This window comes from Crotalus tigris, unplaced genomic scaffold (genome assembly GCF_016545835.1).
Source record: "Crotalus tigris isolate CLP2741 ecotype Arizona unplaced genomic scaffold, ASM1654583v1 scf7180000019161.1078591, whole genome shotgun sequence".
Lineage (NCBI taxonomy): Eukaryota > Metazoa > Chordata > Lepidosauria > Squamata > Viperidae > Crotalus > Crotalus tigris.
Genome location: NW_024097408.1, coordinates 325,187 through 346,561, shown reverse-complemented (window position 1 = coordinate 346,561; position 21,375 = coordinate 325,187). Strand labels below are relative to the sequence as shown.

Here is a 21,375-nt window from a genome sequence, read left to right as displayed (position 1 = left end):
GAGGATGAAGAAGAGAGAATACATGAAGCAGGAGGAGGAAGGACGCTGACCTCAGAAGTTTCAAGCCAGTTGCAAGCGCCTTTGCACTGAGTAAGCCGCCTTCTGCCCTGCCACTCTCCCGCCCCTGACCAGACCCCTGCAGACTCGCTGCATTCCTCCAGCTGCACAGCCCGGTTCCTAACTGGCCACGGACCGGTACCATTCCTCAGACCAGGGGTTGGGGACCCCTGGCCTAAGGCACTCCCCAGAAAAGTTGGACTGCATTTTACCACTAATGTTAATTTTAGGAATAGTTGATCAATAAATAGGGAAGATTCTCCAGATGTGGCACCATTAGAAACTCTTTGTTCTCATTTCCCAAGCAATATCTCTGGAAGAAGCTACCCAAAATATCTGAAAGAAATCAAGTTTAGGAAATCTGTCTATAATGTGCTTTTCTTCTGCACCAACTAAAGAAGGGTATGAAATTTGATCTCAAATTTCAGCGCAAATTGATTAGATCTGCACATTCTGGTCAAACTGTGTGATTCTAAATGCACATATTTTAGATTTTGCATTTCTTTGCATTTGATGAAATATTTGTGATTCAATACATTTTAAAATTCACATTTTGAAATTAAATTATTAAATTGCACTTTTAAGAAAATATTAAAATATCTATTTTAATGCAATTTTCACGCATTTTTTAAAAAGTTCAGTATGAAAAAAACATATCTTAATTAACAGAAAACTGATTCAAATTGGACTTAAATTGATCAGTCCTTCCCTAATCTCAACTTATGTCCTCTTCTTTTTTTCTTTATTGTCTTATATTCCCCAGTCTTACTTTTGGGAGGTTCTCCGGAGTCTCTCAGTGTCACTGTCACGTTTCTGTCGTGCCTGGGTTACTAAGTAATTTTCTTTCTGTACCGATTCCCACGTCAGTAGTCGCCTGTTTTGGATCTCGGAGAGTTCTAGCACTATCCAAAATAGATTAATTTTTGGTTCATAAACTGTTAATGATTCAGGAGTCATTTTAGTAAACAGCTACCTGCAAGTCTATCCATTATTGGTGAAAAAAAGTGATTCCTCGCCATTTGATGTGAAATACAAGTCACTTGCCAAGAGATCAGATAGTTATAAATTGGAAATAATTCTGAAGTTCTTGAAACCATAATCTCTCTCATCTCAGTAAACCTTACTAATGATTCTCACAGAGGGAGAATCTTGCTTGGAAGAAGTGGAAAACTTGGGAAGCAGCCAAAAGTTGGATAACACATTAGGTGCAGAATGAAGGAGATAATGATTGATAATGACATAGAGTTAGAATTAATCCTTCTTGATATTCACAAAGAGCTGATGTAGAACAGTGATTTCAGCATTATACTTGGAATGTGGAGGCCCAGCTCCCTCAACTAGAGAATTTACTATATAATGCTGAACTAGTTACTTGCTCCTCCTCTGTAAATCTACCTTGTGGAGATGAACTTAGAAAAGGCTCATTTATGCCACCTTGAGCTTTCAGGTGAATGGCAAAATATAAAGACAACGAGTGAATGAATGACCTTGAACATCCTTCCCATGTCTGATGTTCTCTAGATTGGTTAACACTGCAAGAGTTCCAGCATTCTTAGGCAGGTTATCTCTAGCCCATAATTACTTTTAGCACTCACAGAAGTCATGTCTCTTTGCCGATTGCACCTTGCGGATATGACGCTTGAAGAGGAGATGTAGGTGGCTGATCAAGATGAAGGGTGGAGCTAATGCAGGCCGGCTATGATACTCCAAGATAAGGTTGTAACGCTGGGATTTCCAGTAGATATCACTGTTGCCTTGCACTTTGGAGAACGTGTAACTATTAGAAGGGGAAATAATATGTTAGTCTCACCTTTCTCCAAATTGGGGGAGTCAGCTTCAAACTGAATGGCTGATCCCTCAGCCAGCACACAATCATAGGCAGCATATGGATGGAAAAGAAACATGAGCCAACATAGGCTGTTTTTCTGCATTTCCTGTTTTACAGGAAAATCTCTATTCCCAACTCTTTCGCTCCTCAAATAATGCGTATTTTCACTCTTGATTCCAAACTGAATGCTGACTCTTACTTTTTCCTTATGCTCAAAAAAGGAACCTTCATTTTAGTTCTGTTTTGTTTTACAATAGTGTATTTATCAGGACTGTAACTAGCCCAAAGATCTTGGAACTCAACAAAAGAACTGGGGACCACTCTATTTAATCAGCACAATTAAGGGTAGGCTAAAGGAAATGTGGGCGTTCAGCTCTCCTGCCCCATCAACATGGGCTTTATATTTGCTTAGCAGCAAATATTTTTCAGCTGCACAAAGCTGAAAAACAGCTTTCCCCTGAACTTGAACCATGGAAGAATTTATAAAAAATATTGTGAATGTATTTTCATAGATATCTAACACTGCCAAATGTGAAGCATGATCATATAGTTAGTTCAACTGAGCTTATTCTTCAAATATTTTCTTTGAAAATATTTTGTTGAAAACTGAACTTGAACTGGCTAAAATAGATACAATCTAAATTACTTTTGAAAAGTATAATGTTGCATTGAACTAGAATTTTATTCCAGATTTTTTTTTAATTTTTTTTATTGTAGAGCTTTGTGTAAGGTTTTTTTTTTTTTTAGATTTTTTTTAATCCTTCCTTGCTGGAATTGGAGGTATTGATACCTGAACATTGCAATCAGCAAATTGAGGAGCAGAATATTGGCTACCAACAGGAAGATCACCAGGAGAATGAGCACCAGCCAGTTAGCATAGGTATTGGTACAAGGGTTCGCGTCCTCCATCAAGATGGCTAAAGGGTCATAAGTGCAATTCGAGGCTGTGATCTGGGCAGCTAGGGAAGAATACAAAGGAAAAAATGAGATGAAATTTATAGAATGTGGAAGAAAGAGTGCACAGAAGTCTTGCATAGGATTGTTTTAGTCCTAGGTAGTTTAGTGTTTACCTTTCTCCAGATTTGGTTTTTTTCAGTTCTTTGGGTTTACAGATTATTGGGCTTACAATTCTCATCAGTCCTTGACCCTGGCTGTATTGGTTGGGACTGATGGGAGTTGTAGCCTAGAAGTTTTGGAGTGGCTCAGGTTTTGAAAGGCTGTTCTGGAATAAAAAGTAAAACCCTAAAAATTATCTACTGGATCCGATTAGCCTGCTGAATGCAGAATCCCATTCCTATCAGTGGCCATCCAAAACTTTACACAAGCTATAAGTATAAAGTACCTATAAAAAACCCCTTCATAAAAGTGACATTGTCTCTCCTTATTTGCCAACTAGCATTTGATATTTTGAAATATATTGCTAAGTTTGTATAAAAATACTGTATGAAGGCCTGGTGGGAAGAAAAAAATAAAAACTTTAAAAATATTTCCATTTATTTTAAGTTTTTACAGCTCTAAGCTTGCAAAGACTACTAAATTGTCATGGCCAATAGCTCTTATCCAATCTCATTTTAAGGTAATCTAAATAATAGGTCAATGTTTTATAGTTAACAGATTCCTTATATGCATATCCTTATATTTCCATTGTTTTTTTTAAATCAACACTTTCAATATTTCAATTGTCTTGCTTTTTATATTTTTCATTCTAGACTATCTCTGTCATATATTTAGAAATTAGCTTAATCACCATGGTAACCAGATATTCCATATAAGTGAGGGAGCAGAAGAAAGATGAAAAATTCTATCTTTTTTCTGCATTCAGCACAGCACAGAAACCAAATCAAATGAGTCTTTGTAAATTAGTAATAGTAGTAAAGTTGGAAGGGACCTTGGAGGTCATCTAGTCCAACCCCCTGCTCGGGCAGGAAACCCTACACCATTTCGGACAAATGGCTGTCCAGTCTCTTCTTAAAAACTTCCAGTGTTGGAGCATTTACTGCTTCTGGAGGCAAGCTGTTCCACTGATTAATTGTTCTCACTGTCAGGAAGTTTCTCCTTAGTTCTAGGTTGCTTCTCTCCTTGATTAGTTTCCACCCGTTGCTTCTTGTCCTGCCTTCAGGTGCTTTGGAAAATAGCTTAATTCCCTCTTCTTTATGGCAGCCCCTGAGATATTGGAATACTGCTATCATGTCCCCCCTTGTCCTTCTCTTCGTTAAACTAGACATACCCAATTCTCGCAACCGTTCCTTATATGTTTTAGCCTCCAGTCCCCTAATCATCTTTGTTGCTTTATAAGAAATAAAGTAGTTGTTTAACAATCCTCAGCTGGTAATTGCCTATTTGATGCTTTATCCATAAGCCTGCACTACGTTTTCTAATGTTTCAGCAATCCAAAGTGGATGAAAACCAGAGAAGTCAGCAAGCACTCCCAAAATACACACCATCAATTTCAGTGAGTGGGATCTGTCCAAAAATTTGCAAATAAGGTCGGTAGAAAACACGTCGAAATATCCAAGGGATTCTTCGATCATGGGGGAGAAGGAGACCCTCAGTCGTGACCCCATAGGCTACCAACCATACCCCAAGGAAGAAGAGAAAGAGAAATACATCCTTCATCTAGGAAGAGAAAAAGAAGAGGAAAAAAAGGAGATTATGCCATCCAACTTACCTAGAGACAACTCTAGGTTTTTTCAACCAAATAAAAGCAACAAGATAAAACATTAAAACAGGCATTTCCAGTCTTAAATCTTGCAGCCCCACAAGATCATAAACTTTTAACATTATTATGTGATTTTTTTAAGTCATATGTTATATTATTAATATTATTAAATTTATCTGCTGCCCTATCCTATCATGGGCTGCTCTAGGCAGATTACAATAATAAAAAACAAAAAATAAAAAGGAAGTTTAAACAAAGCAAAAGTAAAATAATATAACAATAAAAAATAAAAATTATATATTTTATATGCAGCCCAAGATGATTCCTCTTCACTCAGTGCAGCTCAGGCAAGCAAAAAGTTTGGAAATGCCTGCATTAAAACATGAAAATAATAAATATTAACATTAAAATTAGCATAAAATTAACAAAGAGAGCAAGATGCACATGGGAAGGAGGTGGAGTCTTATCAGCAAGTTAATCACCTCCAGTATGCCGTGCTCCAGCAGAGCCAGGTTTTCAGACTTTTTTGAAAGGCCAAGATAGTGGGGGCAGATCTTATCGGGGGGAGGGACATGATGTCCCAGAGGGTGGGAAGAATAGGCTTTTCTTCTGGACCCAGCCATCCAGAATTCCTTGACCAACAAGGTCCTCAGCATGCCTCTTCTGCCAACATAGGTGAGGTGGGCCAATTAATTGCCATGTTGAAAGATAGCTTATTCTCCTATATCAGCGGTTCTCAACCTGTGGGTCGCGACCCCATTTGGGGTTGAATGACCATTTTACGGGGGTCGCCAAACAACGCAATCCGCCATTTTTTCCCTCGGGGCGGCGCCGCACATGCATGCTGTGCATGGGGGCGGCGCCGTGCATGCGGGCCGTGCGTGGGGGGCACTACGCATGCACGCCGTGCGTGGGAGGTGCCGCACATGCGTGCCGTGCGTGGGGGCTGCGCGGCACGTCCTTATGACCGGGGTCGCCGTATAAAAAGGTTGAGAACCACTGTCCTGTATTAAGCCCAATGGCTTTTGTCATTGCTATTGCTGTTTCATTTGCACTCTGGCTTATATTTTTTGGGGACAGCCTTTGTTCATTCTTAAACAAACAAACAAAAAATTGTCCTGCATATTCAACAATCTTGTTTCTGTACATTATTCTATGTGCATTAAAATGCACCTTCTCACCATCCTGCCAATGATAATCATCTTGGGTCCCAACTGTTTGTTGACTGCAAAGATGTGGATGAGACGAAGGGTGAAGATCATGAAATCCAGGCACAGAATGGTGCGTCCTGATTCATATGACGAAGGAAACAGCCTGTGATATAGACAGTGGTGTAAAGAAAAAAAGAAAGCAATTCTAAAGTATACAAACCATTCCTTTTTATCTTCAGCAGTATTAACCTCTCTTTTGAGCTCACTCAAAAACTTCAGAATAAATGAATAGTGCTGAAATCGCTACAGTATAGAAGGGCACTTACCTGCACACTAGTCCTATCATGAAGAGTAGCAGGGCTGTGATATCAAACTGATTCCATGTGTCCAGGAAGTACCGACGTATTCTCTGCAACAAAGGACGGGAACCCACAAAACATCCTTGACGGACCTCTTCACAGACCAGTGTGAAGACCCAGATGTACAGGACTATCTCAGTGCTAGATGGACCTTTGGGAGGTGGAGGGTCAAAATCCAGCAGCAAGACGTAGGAGAAGAGGAAGAGGAAGAGCAAGTACATCACCACATTGCCCAGGAATGCTGTCACAGGTGCCACCCAAAATTGATGCCACCGTCGTAACCAGAGTTGTCGAACAGAAAGAGGGGAGGGAGGTTCCAAACTTCTGAGTCAAGAAATGAAAAAGAAAAGGAGAAATGTTTGAATTCCACTGATAAATTAACTCTATTACTTTGGGTAATTAATTCATTAAATAAAGGCTTATATATTTGCATATGAATAAATGTTTGTGAGCAACTTCAAAATGTCTCTTCTGAAAAGGGGTAGTTTAAAATAAACAAGTGTGCTTTTTAAACAAAATTTAATATCCACCAATTCCTAGGCAGTGGGGAATGCTGGAAGTTGAAGTTCATCTAAATTTCAAGGGCCACAGTTTCCACTTTCTTGGTTTTAATTACTTTTTGACAAAATCTGGATATTCGCAGGGAGGGAAAATAAAGCTAGAATATCCTGAAGAGATTGAGGCTGCTCATTACTCCCACTGCATCAACAGCTTTAATTTATGATATACCATGCTTCCATCCTCCCACAGGCCCATGTTCCCAAGATGAGGACCATTCCCCCTACTCAGACAATATGTCTCCGATGGTACTTTTCACATCTGTATCAAGACTGTCCAGTTCAAACTGTTCCAAGGAATCCAGCCGCAGATCATCATCCATACTCCTGTTAAAGATCATATTATAGATCAGAATGACCACCTGACCACATTTTAAATGCAGATGCTAAAATTTAGCCATAAAATTTAATGCTAGAAATTAAATTTACTGCTAGAAATTCCAGGGACAAGGATTTAAAATTTGAATTTATTTGTTCCACTTGTTCTGGCAGGTGGATTAAATTGTCCTCTGGCAGGTCAATTGCAGGTTTTGAAAAGTCTGCTCAAAAGAGAGTGATTGCTTCAGAGTTAAGGAAAGTATATCCATTCATATTCTGTTATATAAAGGAACACCCACCCCTTTGATAGTCAGAAATTGCAGTTACTAAATAACTACAGTAACAACACTGTACGCTACCACCAATGCACAGCTCCTCCCTCTCTGCCACACTACTGTGTAAATCAAACCATGCCCAGTAGCACCCACCTGAATGTAATGAGCTCAGTAAAGATGAGAGGAGGGCAAAAAAATGTGAGAAGAAGCTTCCAGACAGAGGTACTTCGGTCCATTTCTCCCCACCAGTTTTGGGTGAGCAGGGACTTTTAGAAAAACACAAGAGAAAGACAGCACTGAAAAATACTGAGACTAGCCATAATGTCAGAACTGTATGTAATTCAATAATTAGCTTAAGAAGATGCTTATTAATATTTGTAGTAGTTAGTTTCTCCCATAGTCAAAGCATGTTAACTGAGTGAAAGGCGGGGGTACACCAGTGGTGGAATTCAGCCAGTTTACACCACTTTGGTAGAACCGGTGGCTAATTTTTTGTTGCCCAGGCCCAGAATGGACTTCCGGAAGCAGCATCCACACAGAGAACCAGTTGCTCACATATTTGAATCCCACCACTGGGGTATACTCATTAAAACTAATAGAGGCGTTTTGTATGCCTATTGGTTTATTTTTGAATAAGGGCCTTCAAAGTAGCACAATGGTCTATTGTGCTATGTCCTTTTTGAAACCCTGCCTGATTTGAAGAAAAAGTTTTATTTCTCCTTCCCAGTCTTCTAGTTTTAGAAAATGTCTGACCTAGAACTTAGAAGAAATATCTAGCAGATTAATAGGGTGGTACTGTAATTAGCAGGTTCCTTCTAGTTGCCCTTTTAAGTGATTGATATATTATACTTTGTTTCTAGTCGGGAGATTCAACTCATGTTTTATCTATTTCTAAGAAGAATCTAGTCAGGATGGGGATCCATCAGGAATCATTAATCTTGTCTGTCACTGGAAGAATCATCCTCTGCAGGAGCTTTTTCGAGGTTGAAATAAGTTGTTTACATTCAGATTTTGAGACACCTGGCCATCTGGAAGCATGCTTAATTTGGTAGAGACTGTTGCTAGTTCAGTATGTATAATGGAGGCAAAATATTGGTTGAAATTTGGACTAACTACATGAAGCATGGTGTGTGTGTAAATGCCATTAGCCACAATTTCCAAAATTTCCTCTCATTTTTAAGCTGCCAAGTTCCCTCTATTGATCTCTATAATATGGTTTTATAATATGTTATAATTTTACTTACTGCTCTATTGCTATGTTATTCTATTTTATACCTTTTCTATGTTATGACCTCTGGTTGTAATGATTTTATTTACTTACATTCCACTATCCTCACCCTAACATTATTAGCATTCCGTATAGTGCTTGTGCCCTCCAGTTTATAAATCTAAGCATGCAGAACCTAAGGACACCCAACTCATAGTTATCGTAGGAAGTAGGTTCATCCTAAGCCTGGAGCTTCCTCAAATAATTGGTAGAATGAATCCAGGATTCAGAGTATTGTAGAACTGGAAAAACCTCAACAGTAATTTAGTTTATTGCTTCAGCATAATCAAACATTATAGCATATCTAGTAAATTACCCATCCAATTTTGATTTAAAAACCTCTAATGAAAAAAAACTCCACTGCCTGAAGTAGCTTGCTCCACATGCCACCAGATTATTTTAATGTCCAACTGTTATCTTCTTTCTGTATTGTGAAATTGTTGGATTACAGTTTTCTTCATATCTTGCCTAGAATGGCCATCTAAGTGATATTCCTACAAATATTTGAAGAGAGCAATCATGGCAGGCTTCAAACATCTATCTCTATTCAAGCCTAGTTTTGTTGAAATCTATTTCTCAGGCATTGATCTTACCCTCTTTGCTGCCTTCATTTGGACAATCAAATACATATAGGTAATTGTCCCTTAATGACTGCCCTGTTTAGTGTCTTTTTGTTGCAAGAGTGCTGAAAAAGTAATTTTGTGACCACTTTTTGCACTTACAACCATCTCTTTGTCCCTGCAGTGACTTGATCAAGATTTGGGCACTTTGCAATCAGCACATGTTTATGACCATCACATTGTCCCATGGTTACATTATAGCCATTTGCGTACTTCACAGCTGATTTCAACAAGCAGAGTCAACAGAGAAGCGGACAGTAAAATTGCTAGTCACATGATATCTCACTTAAACAACCCACGATGACTCACAATGACCACGGTAAAACTGAGGTTGCAAGTCTGTTATGATCACATGATATCTCATCTAACAACCTTGTCATTTAATGAGGAAGTTGCCAGTCCCAATTGTGGTTGTTATGTAAGGAATACTGTAGCTCCTGCTCTCCTGTAATGGCTAGCCTGCAGTTTTCGGCTGTATAATATTTTGTTTGGTTTTCTAAAGCGATAGTTTTCCCAGTGTTATATAAATGTTATTCCATGAAAGCTTGATCCTAGGCAGATAATTTCTAATAAGTACAACCCCACTATTGTGTTATTTGGTATAGGAACCTATGGTCCTCTGCAAGCCTTTTTGCACCATTAGTTATTCACCAACTTCTGGAGGCCATAATTCCCTGCTGAACACTATGTTTAAGAAGTCCAAGGGGACATAATCCATATCCAGATTAAATACAAGATGGAATCAAGAGATAATATTCATCCTTAAAAACTCAGTTCAGTGAATCAATGTGTGGCCATACCTGCACACCATCCTGTGCAAAAAAGAGGCGGGCATCAGCCTGGTGAGCCAGATGGAGGATAGTGGCTCCACCCCAGAGGTGGGAACAGCGCACCAGTAGTTTGTAGGCCCGTGGTTCACTATTACGGTAACACTCACTGAATACTCCTAGAATTGTGGAGTTAAAAGGGAGGAGAGAGATATTTGAGTATAAAAAAGTCAAGGCATTATAAACATTTGCACAATTTACAACTCTTCTTAATTTAAAGAACCATTAATAATACAGCAAGATTAACATTAATACAAAGACTCAAAGACTTCCAAACAACCAAACCATCAGTTTGCCAAGACTTTGCAACTCATGACCACATTAATTTGTAATAATTCTGAGCTGTCTTTGGATCTTTCCTATAATCATACTGATAATCATATTGTTAAAATCATGTGCAAATCTATCCTTTTGCTAGTCTAGAGCTTACAGAGAATATCAGAGGTTTTCCGCTTTGCTCCTAAATAGGTCTGAAATCAATTGTCCTTTGTATTTACTAAGATGTTCTGCATGCTAACAAGAACTGTTTGAATCTTCCAGTCCACAAAAATATAAAATCATTGTCCCATAATACTCCAATACACACATTCCTGTATATTTGTCTACATTTGCTCACAACTATCTAAGAAACTTAGAAATGAGAGCAATGGAAGATTAATTATAAAAAGAACAAATATTCCTGAATATGGCAGCTCCATGATAATATTGGAATTATCTTAAACTCAAAAACTATTGTCAAGTAGATAATTTGACACCAAAGCTTCATTCAAAAAGTTCTACGAGTAGTTTTTCATTAAACAACTGTAAGTAACTGCAAACATGACATCAAACCTTCACATACAAGTTCTTTCAAATGGTGAAAGTAAGAAAATGAATAAGTTGTAAAAATGCTATGCTTTCCCTCTTTTCAGAAAAAAAATGAATACCTAAAGCTAAGTCAGGATGTGGGATGGCAAAAAATTGCTCCTATGGAAAACATCCATTTGTTAGAGTGCCCATATGTTGCAAAAGGTTTTTTTTTTTTAAACAGTACACATGATAGGGGGCTAAGAAACACTAGATTTGAGATGGAGCTGCTTGGACATCATCCTACCAGTCAGAAAATAGGGCCTTCTATTGGTGGATTGAAAAAGTGTGCAAAATGCTTTTCTTCGTTCTCACCAATTCCATAACTGGTCCACTTACATCAGTTTTACAAATTAGTGGAGACTGTCAAAATTTAATCATCCAAAACCAGCTAGTAAATCTATATTTGAGTAATAAAGGATTTGAAATCTGTTTCAGCTAAATGCTAAACTACAATTTTCAGGAAAACTTGGGAACCTATCACTGGGTTTCTCCATAAAGTGTTTCATTTCATGAATATTACAACCTACTTTTTTTCCTTCTCCTTATAACTTTTTCTTTTTCCTATATTCCCCTGTATGAAGAAGTGCTTGTTGTATTATGCCAATAATCTCTTCCACTTTCCATTAACATTGATTCCACCCTATAATATCTATGCCTGTTGTTATGGGGATAGTAGGTCAGTATATCTAGACTGGTTGGTCTTGACCAGGGGTAGGCAACCTCGGCTCTTTTATGACTAGGAATTCTGGGAGTTGAAGTCCATGAGTCATAAAAGAGCCAAGGTTGCCTACCCCGGTCTAGACCTGTGTTTTTCAATCTCAGAAATTTTAATGTATGTGGAATTCAACTGAATTTTGGAAGTTAAAGTCCAAACATCTTAAAGTTATTGAGTTTGAGATACACTGATCGAGATAAATATCTTCAGTTATGTAAAAAAAATCAGCCCTCTTTCCCTTAAGCAATCATGTCTCCCCTCACCCCTTTTATCATATCTCACCTATGGCCAAATTTTCAAAGTGCATTGCTAAATCCTTCATGGCTGCCACTTCCTCTGTTTCTGTCTCTAGATGTGAAAGTTCCCGCAGTATTTGTGCTGCTGCCAGTGCCCCAGCCACGGCATCAGGAGCCTGGGTTGAAAGAAAAAGCAAATTACCCGAGCAATTGGCAGATTTGCATGGGTTTGTAACCCATCGGTGTGATAGAAACAGCATATGTTCCAAAATATCTTCTTGCCATGTATTTTTTTCTAACTATGTTTACAGAAAATGTTTTGGGCAATTGTGACATCCTTGCATTGTGGAATACTGTTTGTTTCAAAGCTGTGGTGCATGTAAAATACTTTTTAGAAGAAATGCACAATAGCTACTTGCAAAAAGAAAGAAAAACAAGCCAAAAAATTAATCAACACTGTAAAGCTGATCAAGATTTCAAAAATTGAGCAATATTAGGTCTTATTTAATTGTGAAACAGACTAAATAACAGTCAAAATACCAAAGAAACAGTTGGAGGCACTTGCCTCCAATCTTTTCTTTCTTCAAGAACTTTATTTCTTTTCTGTAAAATAAACTGCAACAAATGCTGAGAGAGAGAAAAAGATTATTCGAGTTTTCCTATAATTGCAGACAGGAAACTGGGTAAAAATAATGAGGCAAATAGACCAGCAACAGAACTCTGCCACCGCAATGCTACTAGTCATCAAAACACATTGTTCTTGTGGCATCTTCTATTCCTTTGACAATTACAATGTGTTTTTGTTTTATATGCACTTGCTTACTGAGCAGTCATTTCAGTTTGGAAAATTATCACTACTGCAAAACCTCATACATCCTGCCGTAGAACATTTCTGTTAAGAAGCATAGACAAGATTGGCATAGAAGATAAGTCCTTGACTTTCATTCTAAGTGTATTCTTCTGCTTTCTCCCATATCCCATTTAGTCCACTCCCCAGAAGGCAACTAGATGAGAGCCCCAGAGTCATAATTAAAGTAGACACATTTTTAAGGGTAAGAGCAGCCGAATTAATTCACTGGGAAATAGGCTTTTTCTCTTTTCCTCTGTACCATTTCTGCATTTGACTTATTCCCTCACCCTCTGACTACTCTTGATGATAGAGTTACAGAAGCCCCTTTTTAAAGAGAGAGAGAGAGGAAGGAAAGGAGGGAATTAGGAATGTTTCTCTGAATTGGTTACACTCATTTACATATCTACACTCGACAATGTTAAAGGCTTGGATGAGTGTTGAGAAGAGATTTGTCAACAATTATTTTGGAGCTGTAGGATAGGGAGTTTTCCATTGCTGGAAACATCTACCTCATCCTCCTTGTTTTCTGGCTTCTGGATTAAACACTCTCCCTTCTGTTGCCAAGATGTCTCATCATTATCCATTCCCATCCATCCCCAGTCATTCCATTCCTATCCATTTTATTCCACCTGCACTATGACAATTGTGGGTGGGCTTGTTTTCTTGCTTTGCTCACTGCAAAAAGCAAATGTAGCATGAGAAGAATGACTGCCAAGCCTATATCCTTCTAGCCACAATATCCACATGCCCCATTAACCATTTTGGGACATTTTTAAATGGATGACCCAGTGACATTGATTTTGTCTCAACCCTAGCCAACAGAAGCAGCTTAAAGTTGTCTTAAAGTTGTTCCACTTTTATTGTAGCACTTTCTCTCTTCTCCTGGTATGTAATATGGCTTTTGGTATGGATGTTATCTAGGATGCTTAATCAACAGTGTAGTTGATGATGTGGCCAAAGTTAAGATCTCCTCAGCTCCTATTGACTGCTAGAATGATCTCCTCCTCTAACCATTGGGTGTTATTCTCCAGGGTCATTTTTGTTTGAGCTGCTGGAGAAACCAGACACGTAGCTTCATAATGGATTCTGCCCCTAATGCTTGCCTGATGCTTTTCAAAATACTTGTGAGATCTTATGTAGGATCTTTATATACATGGGTTTAGTGTCTCTGGAGATTCTCAATCATCCAGGTCATGGTTGTTCAAAAAGTGTCTTTTCCAAAAGGCAACTGGACTTTCTTGGGGTTTTTTCTTGAAAATGTTTCACTTCTTTAAGAAGCTTCAGAACTGAAAAAGTTCAGTTGCCTTTTGGAAAAGCACTTTTGGTACATGGGTTTAGTATTTTTTGAAAGAGCACTAGACCTGTGTCCAGTAGTCTTGCACTGTACCAGAAAGTCAACTTAAACTGGGAACTGGCTTCTGCTACCTACATACTGTTGCCACCAATAAGTGTGTTCAGTGAATTTTTATTACAGTATAGACCAGCAAACCAGTAAGTGAGTTAACAGATTTTCTTCTGCTTCTGCTGACAAAGGATTTCACTATTTTTATTGCTTTAGGGAAGGATAGTACTGTTATTTTACCTATTCTGTGGCAGCTGTTGGTGTTATCACTTGGTGCTGCATTACTTTGCAATACTAATTGAGGAAAGAACATGTTTGATATTGATTGGCCCTTTTGTTTTACCCTTAGCAAGCTCACAAGTCACAAGTGCAGAACACGCTTATGAGGAGGGAGAGAAGTTTACCAGATAGATTGTAAGAGCTTCCGTTGCTTCATTTCCTGCTCTTTCTCCATATTTGCAATCTGCCAGATAGACTTATATTTAAATATGAGTTTAATGTCCTTTTAAATGAATACTAAACTCATGTTCAGAAATAAACTGATTGACAGGTCACTGGCATAGTGTCTGTTAATCAGGCAACTTGACTGTTGACCAACCATGACCTCCACGGCATCTGCCTACAGTCCTAATATCATCCTACCTTCTGTTAAAGAAAGCCCACCAATTATTTTGCTTAACTACTTTTGAATTTAAATTAGATGGAAAGTACTGATGTGATTACCTAAACAATACAGAGCTCAGCCATCAAGAGAGCTCAATTTATGCCAGCACACTTTTTCCCCCAACTTGAAGTAATTTTTTTTGCTTTTTTACTGTAAGAAAGGGCACCTGGGCAACCAGGTTCTGGGATGGCAGAGGAATTCATTCATATCATTCTCTCTATCCATTTGCAACATAATGTTGCTACTCTGTATGAGACATTGCCAAATACAGACCATTTCCCAGAAATAAATTGCCATCTCTTTTCGATTCAGCAACACTGCCCAGATAAATAGATCAGTCCATGGGTTTGGTGACAGCTTATTTTGGTATGTGGAATCTCCATTAGGTAATAATCCTTTTTTCTAGGCAGAGAAGACATCTTGATTAACACAAGAAAGGAAACATTCAAAAGACACACATTCTTATCTTAAGTTGTTTCATACATTAATCAAAATTCATAATCAAAACTGAAACAAAAGCCAAAATTTACTCTTAGCAACATCAGAAATCCATAGAGATTTTTTTTGCAAATTTAATATGTTCCAAATCTGTCAAGCATTAAAGCTGTTTGTAAAACATTGTCTGTTTCTTTTCAAAACATTTCCCCATAATGAAACTGGAAACTATTTTAAAAATTCACAAAATTTGATATTAAGAATTTGTTTCAGCCACATCAAGCATTGTGAATTATACAGTCTTGAACTTCTACTATTACTAAAGATAAGTTTATAAAATAGATATATTTTTCAATTTTTTAAAATCAGTAATTATTTAATAATTACTTGGAATAATAATGCAGCATCATAAGTGATTTTGGAAACAATGCATGTAATTTAAGTTCAAAGTGTTAAATGCAGCCAGGATAAGCCAGCCCTTTTAGGAGCATTTTCATTCTTTTGCTGATAGGAAGAATGTTGTAGGGGGGAAATTAACTGGAAAGATTTCTTGAAATTGACACTTAGGGAACCACAAAGGTTCCTTTCCCATTTTAAAATTATTTTATTTAAAATGCTCCCCTCTTCTAAAGAGAAATAGGCTTAAAGCAGCAACTATAAGAGAAACATATTTATTTAGTTTATCTCCCACTTTCCCTCAGAGAGTCAAGCTGAGAAATGCACATGTTATCCTCACAACAACAACAAAGCTGTGAGATAAGCTGGGCTGAGAGAGACAACTAGTGAACTGCATGGTTGAACAGAGTTCAGGAATCTTGGTCTTTCTGTTTTCAGTCCAATATCTTAACAACTACTGTAGAGTCCCTTGCTCCTTCCAGTTTTCAAAATATCCTACTTCTCTTCATGTATTCCCTTCCTAATCGAACGTACACAGAATATTACCACTTACCCCTATCCCTCTGTGGCCAGTAGGGTATAATCCTGCATAAAAAGGAGCACATACATTCCCTAGTAGTTCATGCAGAATAAGAGCCACATGAGATAAATGGCAATCAGGCAAAGATCGTTCCAGCAGCAAGTCTTCAGGAGGGGTGGGTGGCTCAGAGCCTGTCCCTTGGCATCGCTCCAAAAGCTGGTAGAGCAGTGAGACCTTGGGGGACCCAGCATACAGCTTTTCTAATTTTCTCCATGTCAGGAACTGTCCTATATCCAAACCATTCTCCACAAAGAGGCGCACTAAGTCAGTTCGATTACCTAGCAAGGCATCACACATTGGATTCTCCAGCAGGCTGGGCTGCAAGAAACGAAACAGGAAGACTAAGAATAAAATATTTATGTTTCAAGAGAATAGATGTTTGCCACTACTTAGAGATCAAAATTGGGTCCTTCATTAGATAAAGTGTGATAATAGCAACTTGCAGGGTTTTGGTTACAATAAGCTATTCTTCCATGACTGCTCTCTTCTATTGGAGAGCAATCTTTTCACACATCACTTAATAGGCTGTTCCTTCAGCTGTGCTGGAGGACATTATTCTATCATCAGGACTTGAGATAAATTTAGCCAGTTCTGTTTCTGGGTACCATTCCATCCTTCACCTTAGGCAACAACATTTGTTGATGCAGCCTTGATGATCATTGGCAGTGTCATTCTCAAAATCAGTAAGACTTTTGACAGAACAATCATCACACTTTAACCATCCTGGAAAGGTTTGGGGCTGGACAATGGCCATATTCTGCCTCTCAAATAAAGATTCACCTTGTATAGCCTATTATCATTTCTATATTCTGCTTCTTCCCAAATAATTTGTGGCTAGTCTTCAACTCATTTCTTTCTTCCTTGTTACATAATATAGCCTCATCACCCCAGCATAAATTTGGGAAAGAATCCAAGAATCCCTCCATAGAATGGGCAGAGACCTTCAAGTTTTATACACTTAAAATAACTTAATTCAAGGTTATTCTTCTCTATTCCACGTTCCTCGCACACTTTTTTTATGTTCCAGAAAAGGATTAAAAGCTAAAACAAATCTGCCAACCCACCTCCCAGAGAATGTCCCCACGGAACAATTCTGTGCTGGCAATGTCCACCCGATTCCAGGCTACAGCCAGACGTAGCTCATCCAGATAACAGGTGGCCTTGCTTGATCGCTTACATACTGCCAGGAGGAGAGAGAAGAAGTATAATCATCATTGTTCACAGTTCTGTTTTAATTTAAATGTCAGTTCATGGCTCACTATGAATAAAATAGCTACTGCACTTTTAAGGCATTTATAGGTAGTTCTTGACTTACAACCTTACAATGCTTAGTTATGGAGTCAGGGATAATTACAACCCAGTTCTGAAATTCCAACAGCCACTCCCTCACAGTCACATGACCACACTGACTTGCATTTTTGGTTGTTTGCAGCATCCCGCAGTCACATTATAACATGTTATCTTTTTCTTAAAAACTGGTAACTGGTAAAAACATTGTTTTCTATGGTCCTTACTGAACAACTGGTTTGCTTAGTAACCACTGCATTCGCTTATCAGTTGTCGCAAAAAAGGTTGTAAAATTAGGTTGGTCAATTATGACCCCAATGAGCAGGTTTCATTAGGATCATAAGCTGAGGATTATCTATATCTTCAGTGAGAAACAGATAGAAATAGGTGCCTGCATCTGATGTAATCTATGCATGACATCACCTCCAAGATTTCCTTTTTTCATTGCTAGTACAGTCTCTAAATCTCCCACTGTCAAAGGTGCGTCATAATAACTAGTCACTGTCTAGTCATTTAGGAATGTCTAACCATGCTGTTGAAATCATGATAGGATGTTACGCCAGATTGATTTCCATGGGTTCATATGATGCTATCTCATCAATTAATCTCAAATGAAGTAGGGACTTCATACCTGGGAGTTGAGAAAATTGTATTCTAAGACAGCCATAAAGATGTTTACATATTTAGGAGCCACGCGTGTTCATGGCTGTGCCACTATTTGCAAATACATAGAGTTGCCAGGGAGATTTCTTATGGAGTTCAATCTTCTTAGGATGTTTATGATATCTCTTATGTAATTGGGAAAAGCAATTCTGAGAACTGGAATTTAGTGAATCCAGCAATGAAATCCTTTGGGGATAAAAAACTAAAAAAACTCATGTCTAAATATTCCATATAATGTTAACTTCTATTATATTAAAATAAAAAGACACAGTTACTGTTTCTCATGATCTTAAAAAAACATAACTAACTGGGACTGAATTTGTTTATTTAAAAGGATGGGTAATCATATTTTTTTTACCAAAGCCCCCAATTTACCTGATCCAGTCATATGCCAAATAGTATGTGGAGATGGGCATGGCGCATTCCTTTATCTGAATGCTTTCTGCATATGGTCAGCTTAGAATCTACAGTAGCTTCATGCCAGAACAGAGTACACAGAATGAAGCTCACAATCATTTCCCCTGATTTAAAATTAAAAGGAATAGAATCTTATCTGACTAAAAAAAATCTTATTAAAAATCATAGGTTTTTGTGATCTTCCCACAAAAGCTTAGGTCTTTTAATAAAATGCGTTAGTTGGATTTTGTGTCATCTTACTTAGACTAATATTGCTCTCTTCCTTGAGTGAGTTATAACTTGCTTTTCTTTTTAAATATATATTTAAATATATAAAATATTATTTACTATATTTTGTTTTTATTTATAACTGAAGATGGTATCTATAAGATGTCTTCATGGGGTCTGAATTCTGAAATATGGGATATATATACTGTTTTTTTAAAGATAGAGAAGGTTTGATAAAAATGGGAAATCAAACTCAACAGCTAACTAACAAGGTCTGGCATTATGTTAAGCTAATACATTATAGAAACACACACATCAATAGAACTAAGTCTTCTATGAATTCAGTTATTCAATGAGATTCCAGCCATAAAATTGCTGAAAGTTTTGGGGGTTTGGTGATGTAAGTTTTTTCCTAATTTCAATGTAATCTAATGGTGTCCATCGTTTGAGACTGCACATTTTTGTCCATTGCTACTATGCGAAAAAGCTGCCCATCGTTGATTAGTGTTGAACTAATTACCTTTCACTAGAGCTTTAAGCAGGACAGTCTCGAATTCTTCCAAACCTTCTTGGTCTGAATAGACAGTCACCAATTCCCTCAGATTCCCAATGCTTTCCGCCTGACAAGAAGACATGAAGAGAGGTCAATACATTTATCTTGGAAAAATCATACAGACACAGAGAGAGAGAGAGGGGGGGGAGGGAGGGAGAGAGAGAGAGAGAGAGAGAGAGAGAGAGAGACAGACAGACAGACAGACAGACAGACAGACATTTCTTCAGAGCCAATAACTTTTGGACTTTTGAGTTCTGAAATGTAGTCGAGAGCAGGGCTTTTCAACCTTTTCACAGATTGTAACACTTTTAGGACATGACAATATTTGAGTACCACCAGTGCTTAGCATGTTGTCAAAACTTGATGACTAAAAAAAAAGAGGGGGGGATTTTGGGTTTTACTGATTAGATTCATTTGTTGTTATAGAAATGGCTAGTTTATTGTAATATGGAAAAGTAAAAAGTTAAGGTTCAATGTAATGCTTCCTTCTACTGCAACAGAGGAAGTATGTTCTTTTTCCCTTCTCCCCTTCACTTTTCCCTCCCTTTTCTTCCCCACTATGTCCTATTATTTGCTTTTGTATTTTTGTATTTTATTTTATAATCTAATAAAATATTACAAATGTAAAAAAAGGAAAAAAGTACTAGTTTTAATTGCTTCGGTGGTTGTTCCTTTGCTGAATCACTTTCCCTTTGCACTGACAAATATATGATGAATTTATCCATGTTTATTAATATGCACCACTACCAGCTAGCTCGGGGGTCTTCAAACTTGGCACTTTTAAGACTTGTAGACCAGCTCCCAGAATTCCTCAGCCATCATGGCTGGTTGAGGAATTCTGGGAGTTGAAGTCCACAGGTCTTAAAGTTGCTAAGTTGGTAGACCCCTGAGCTAGCTAGTCAGACCTTCTTCCTCTCTCCCTCTCCTCTTCTTCCTCCCTGTCTTCTGAGCTCTCCTTCCACAGTGTAGTAAGAATGCACCTCCCCCTAATCCCTTCCCTGTATCCTTAAAGAAACAGAAACCAAGTGCAAAACAAGAAAGGCTCACAAAAACCTCCCACAATAAAGAAACACATAAACTCTGGGTTTTTTTTCTTTAAGCTGACTCAGGGGTATCACGTATCATAATGTTGCAACCCAAGACTGAAAGGCTCTGGTAATTGCGAAAAGCTTTAGCCTTAAATTAAGCCTGTTTACCTTCAAAGAAAACTTTCTAAAAGCCATAGAAAGACTCAAGATAAGGGGGTAAAACTAATTACATTTGTTTAAAGGGATTAAACCTATGGAAAGCAACATTTTTGACTCATTGTTAGCCTTTCTGAAACAGACTAAAATATTCCAATAACCAAAGCAGATAAACCGAGGCTCTGAATTACAAAACGCTGTAAAAACTGCACAAAAATCCTTATGGTAACCCAATCAAACTGCCAGCTGATCCAAAACTAAATAAACCCACCTCCTTTCCAATATGCTTGTCTCCCGGCTTTTCATTTCATCAGAGCTGATTGCATTCTCCTGGCTGGAGAAAACGAACCAGGGGAGCTTTTCTTTCAGCAACAGCTGCTGCTTCTTCCCTGTCTCTTTTCCTCCCTGCCTGCTGAGCTCTCCTTCCACAGCTTCATCTCCGTCCCCTTCTCTTTCCCTGTTGTCTTTCCCCCCCCCCTTTCCTGCCAAAACCACCTGCTTTTATAGCCTCTCCTCTCCTCCCCCCTTTTTCTTCAGTTCACCTCCAGCTCCCTGCTGTTTTCGGAATCAGATGAAGCTCTGCCAGAGTTCTTGGGGCTTCTGTCAAGCCCCGACAGTCCTGCCGCTGCAGTTGCCTCTCCCTCAGGCTTGGGTCGCTTCGGCTCATTCCCTTCTCCAACTACACTTCTCTAGGATGGTCGTATACCACCTGCCATGTGCCAAAATACTACAGGTGGTACATGCACCACTGGTTGAAAAGCTCTGGTCTAGAGCAGAAGAAAATAGGAATGCAGTTTTGATCTAGATCTTACCTGCTCAGCCAACTCCTCCAAGTCATTGTCTGGGAATTTTCCCTGCATTTTCTTCATTGCCAGAGTTTTCAGGGACTCCCCAGGTTGTGTCTCTTCCAACAATTCAGCCAAGCAGTCTGCTGCTCCCCCAGATCCAGCTAGGAGAAGACAGGGAATGGAGGCATGCACCGCCTCCGATACACGCTTAGGAAATGAACAAGACAGAAGCAACTGGTATGAGTAGTGTGCGCTTCAGGAAGGAACCACAAAGCCAGCCTTCCCCAATCC

The 21,375-nt window shown here is 38.4% G+C and overlaps 1 protein-coding gene across 4 annotated transcripts in view; it reads right to left on the bottom strand.

The window, feature by feature from the left end:
* The window catches only part of TRPM4 (transient receptor potential cation channel subfamily M member 4), a 40,567-nt gene that overhangs the window by 10,150 nt on the left and 9,042 nt on the right, over positions 1 to 21,375 (bottom strand). For 2 of the 4 annotated variants that reach the window (XM_039360236.1, XM_039360239.1), the window contains 15 exons: positions 21,109 to 21,291; positions 19,080 to 19,179; positions 17,050 to 17,165; positions 15,959 to 16,303; positions 14,848 to 14,976; positions 11,765 to 11,894; positions 9,892 to 10,037; positions 7,358 to 7,470; positions 6,840 to 6,938; positions 6,022 to 6,378; positions 5,726 to 5,858; positions 4,327 to 4,501; positions 2,676 to 2,844; positions 1,653 to 1,834; positions 827 to 959 (listed from right to left, as the gene is read on the bottom strand). In XM_039360236.1, the coding sequence (XP_039216170.1) occupies positions 827 to 959; positions 1,653 to 1,834; positions 2,676 to 2,844; positions 4,327 to 4,501; positions 5,726 to 5,858; positions 6,022 to 6,378; positions 6,840 to 6,938; positions 7,358 to 7,470; positions 9,892 to 10,037; positions 11,765 to 11,894; positions 14,848 to 14,976; positions 15,959 to 16,303; positions 17,050 to 17,165; positions 19,080 to 19,179; positions 21,109 to 21,291 (2,510 nt within the window). The remainder of the gene's footprint in view (positions 1 to 826; positions 960 to 1,652; positions 1,835 to 2,675; positions 2,845 to 4,326; positions 4,502 to 5,725; positions 5,859 to 6,021; positions 6,379 to 6,839; positions 6,939 to 7,357; positions 7,471 to 9,891; positions 10,038 to 11,764; positions 11,895 to 14,847; positions 14,977 to 15,958; positions 16,304 to 17,049; positions 17,166 to 19,079; positions 19,180 to 21,108; positions 21,292 to 21,375) is intronic. The other 2 variants (XM_039360237.1, XM_039360238.1) reach the window with 2 other exon arrangements.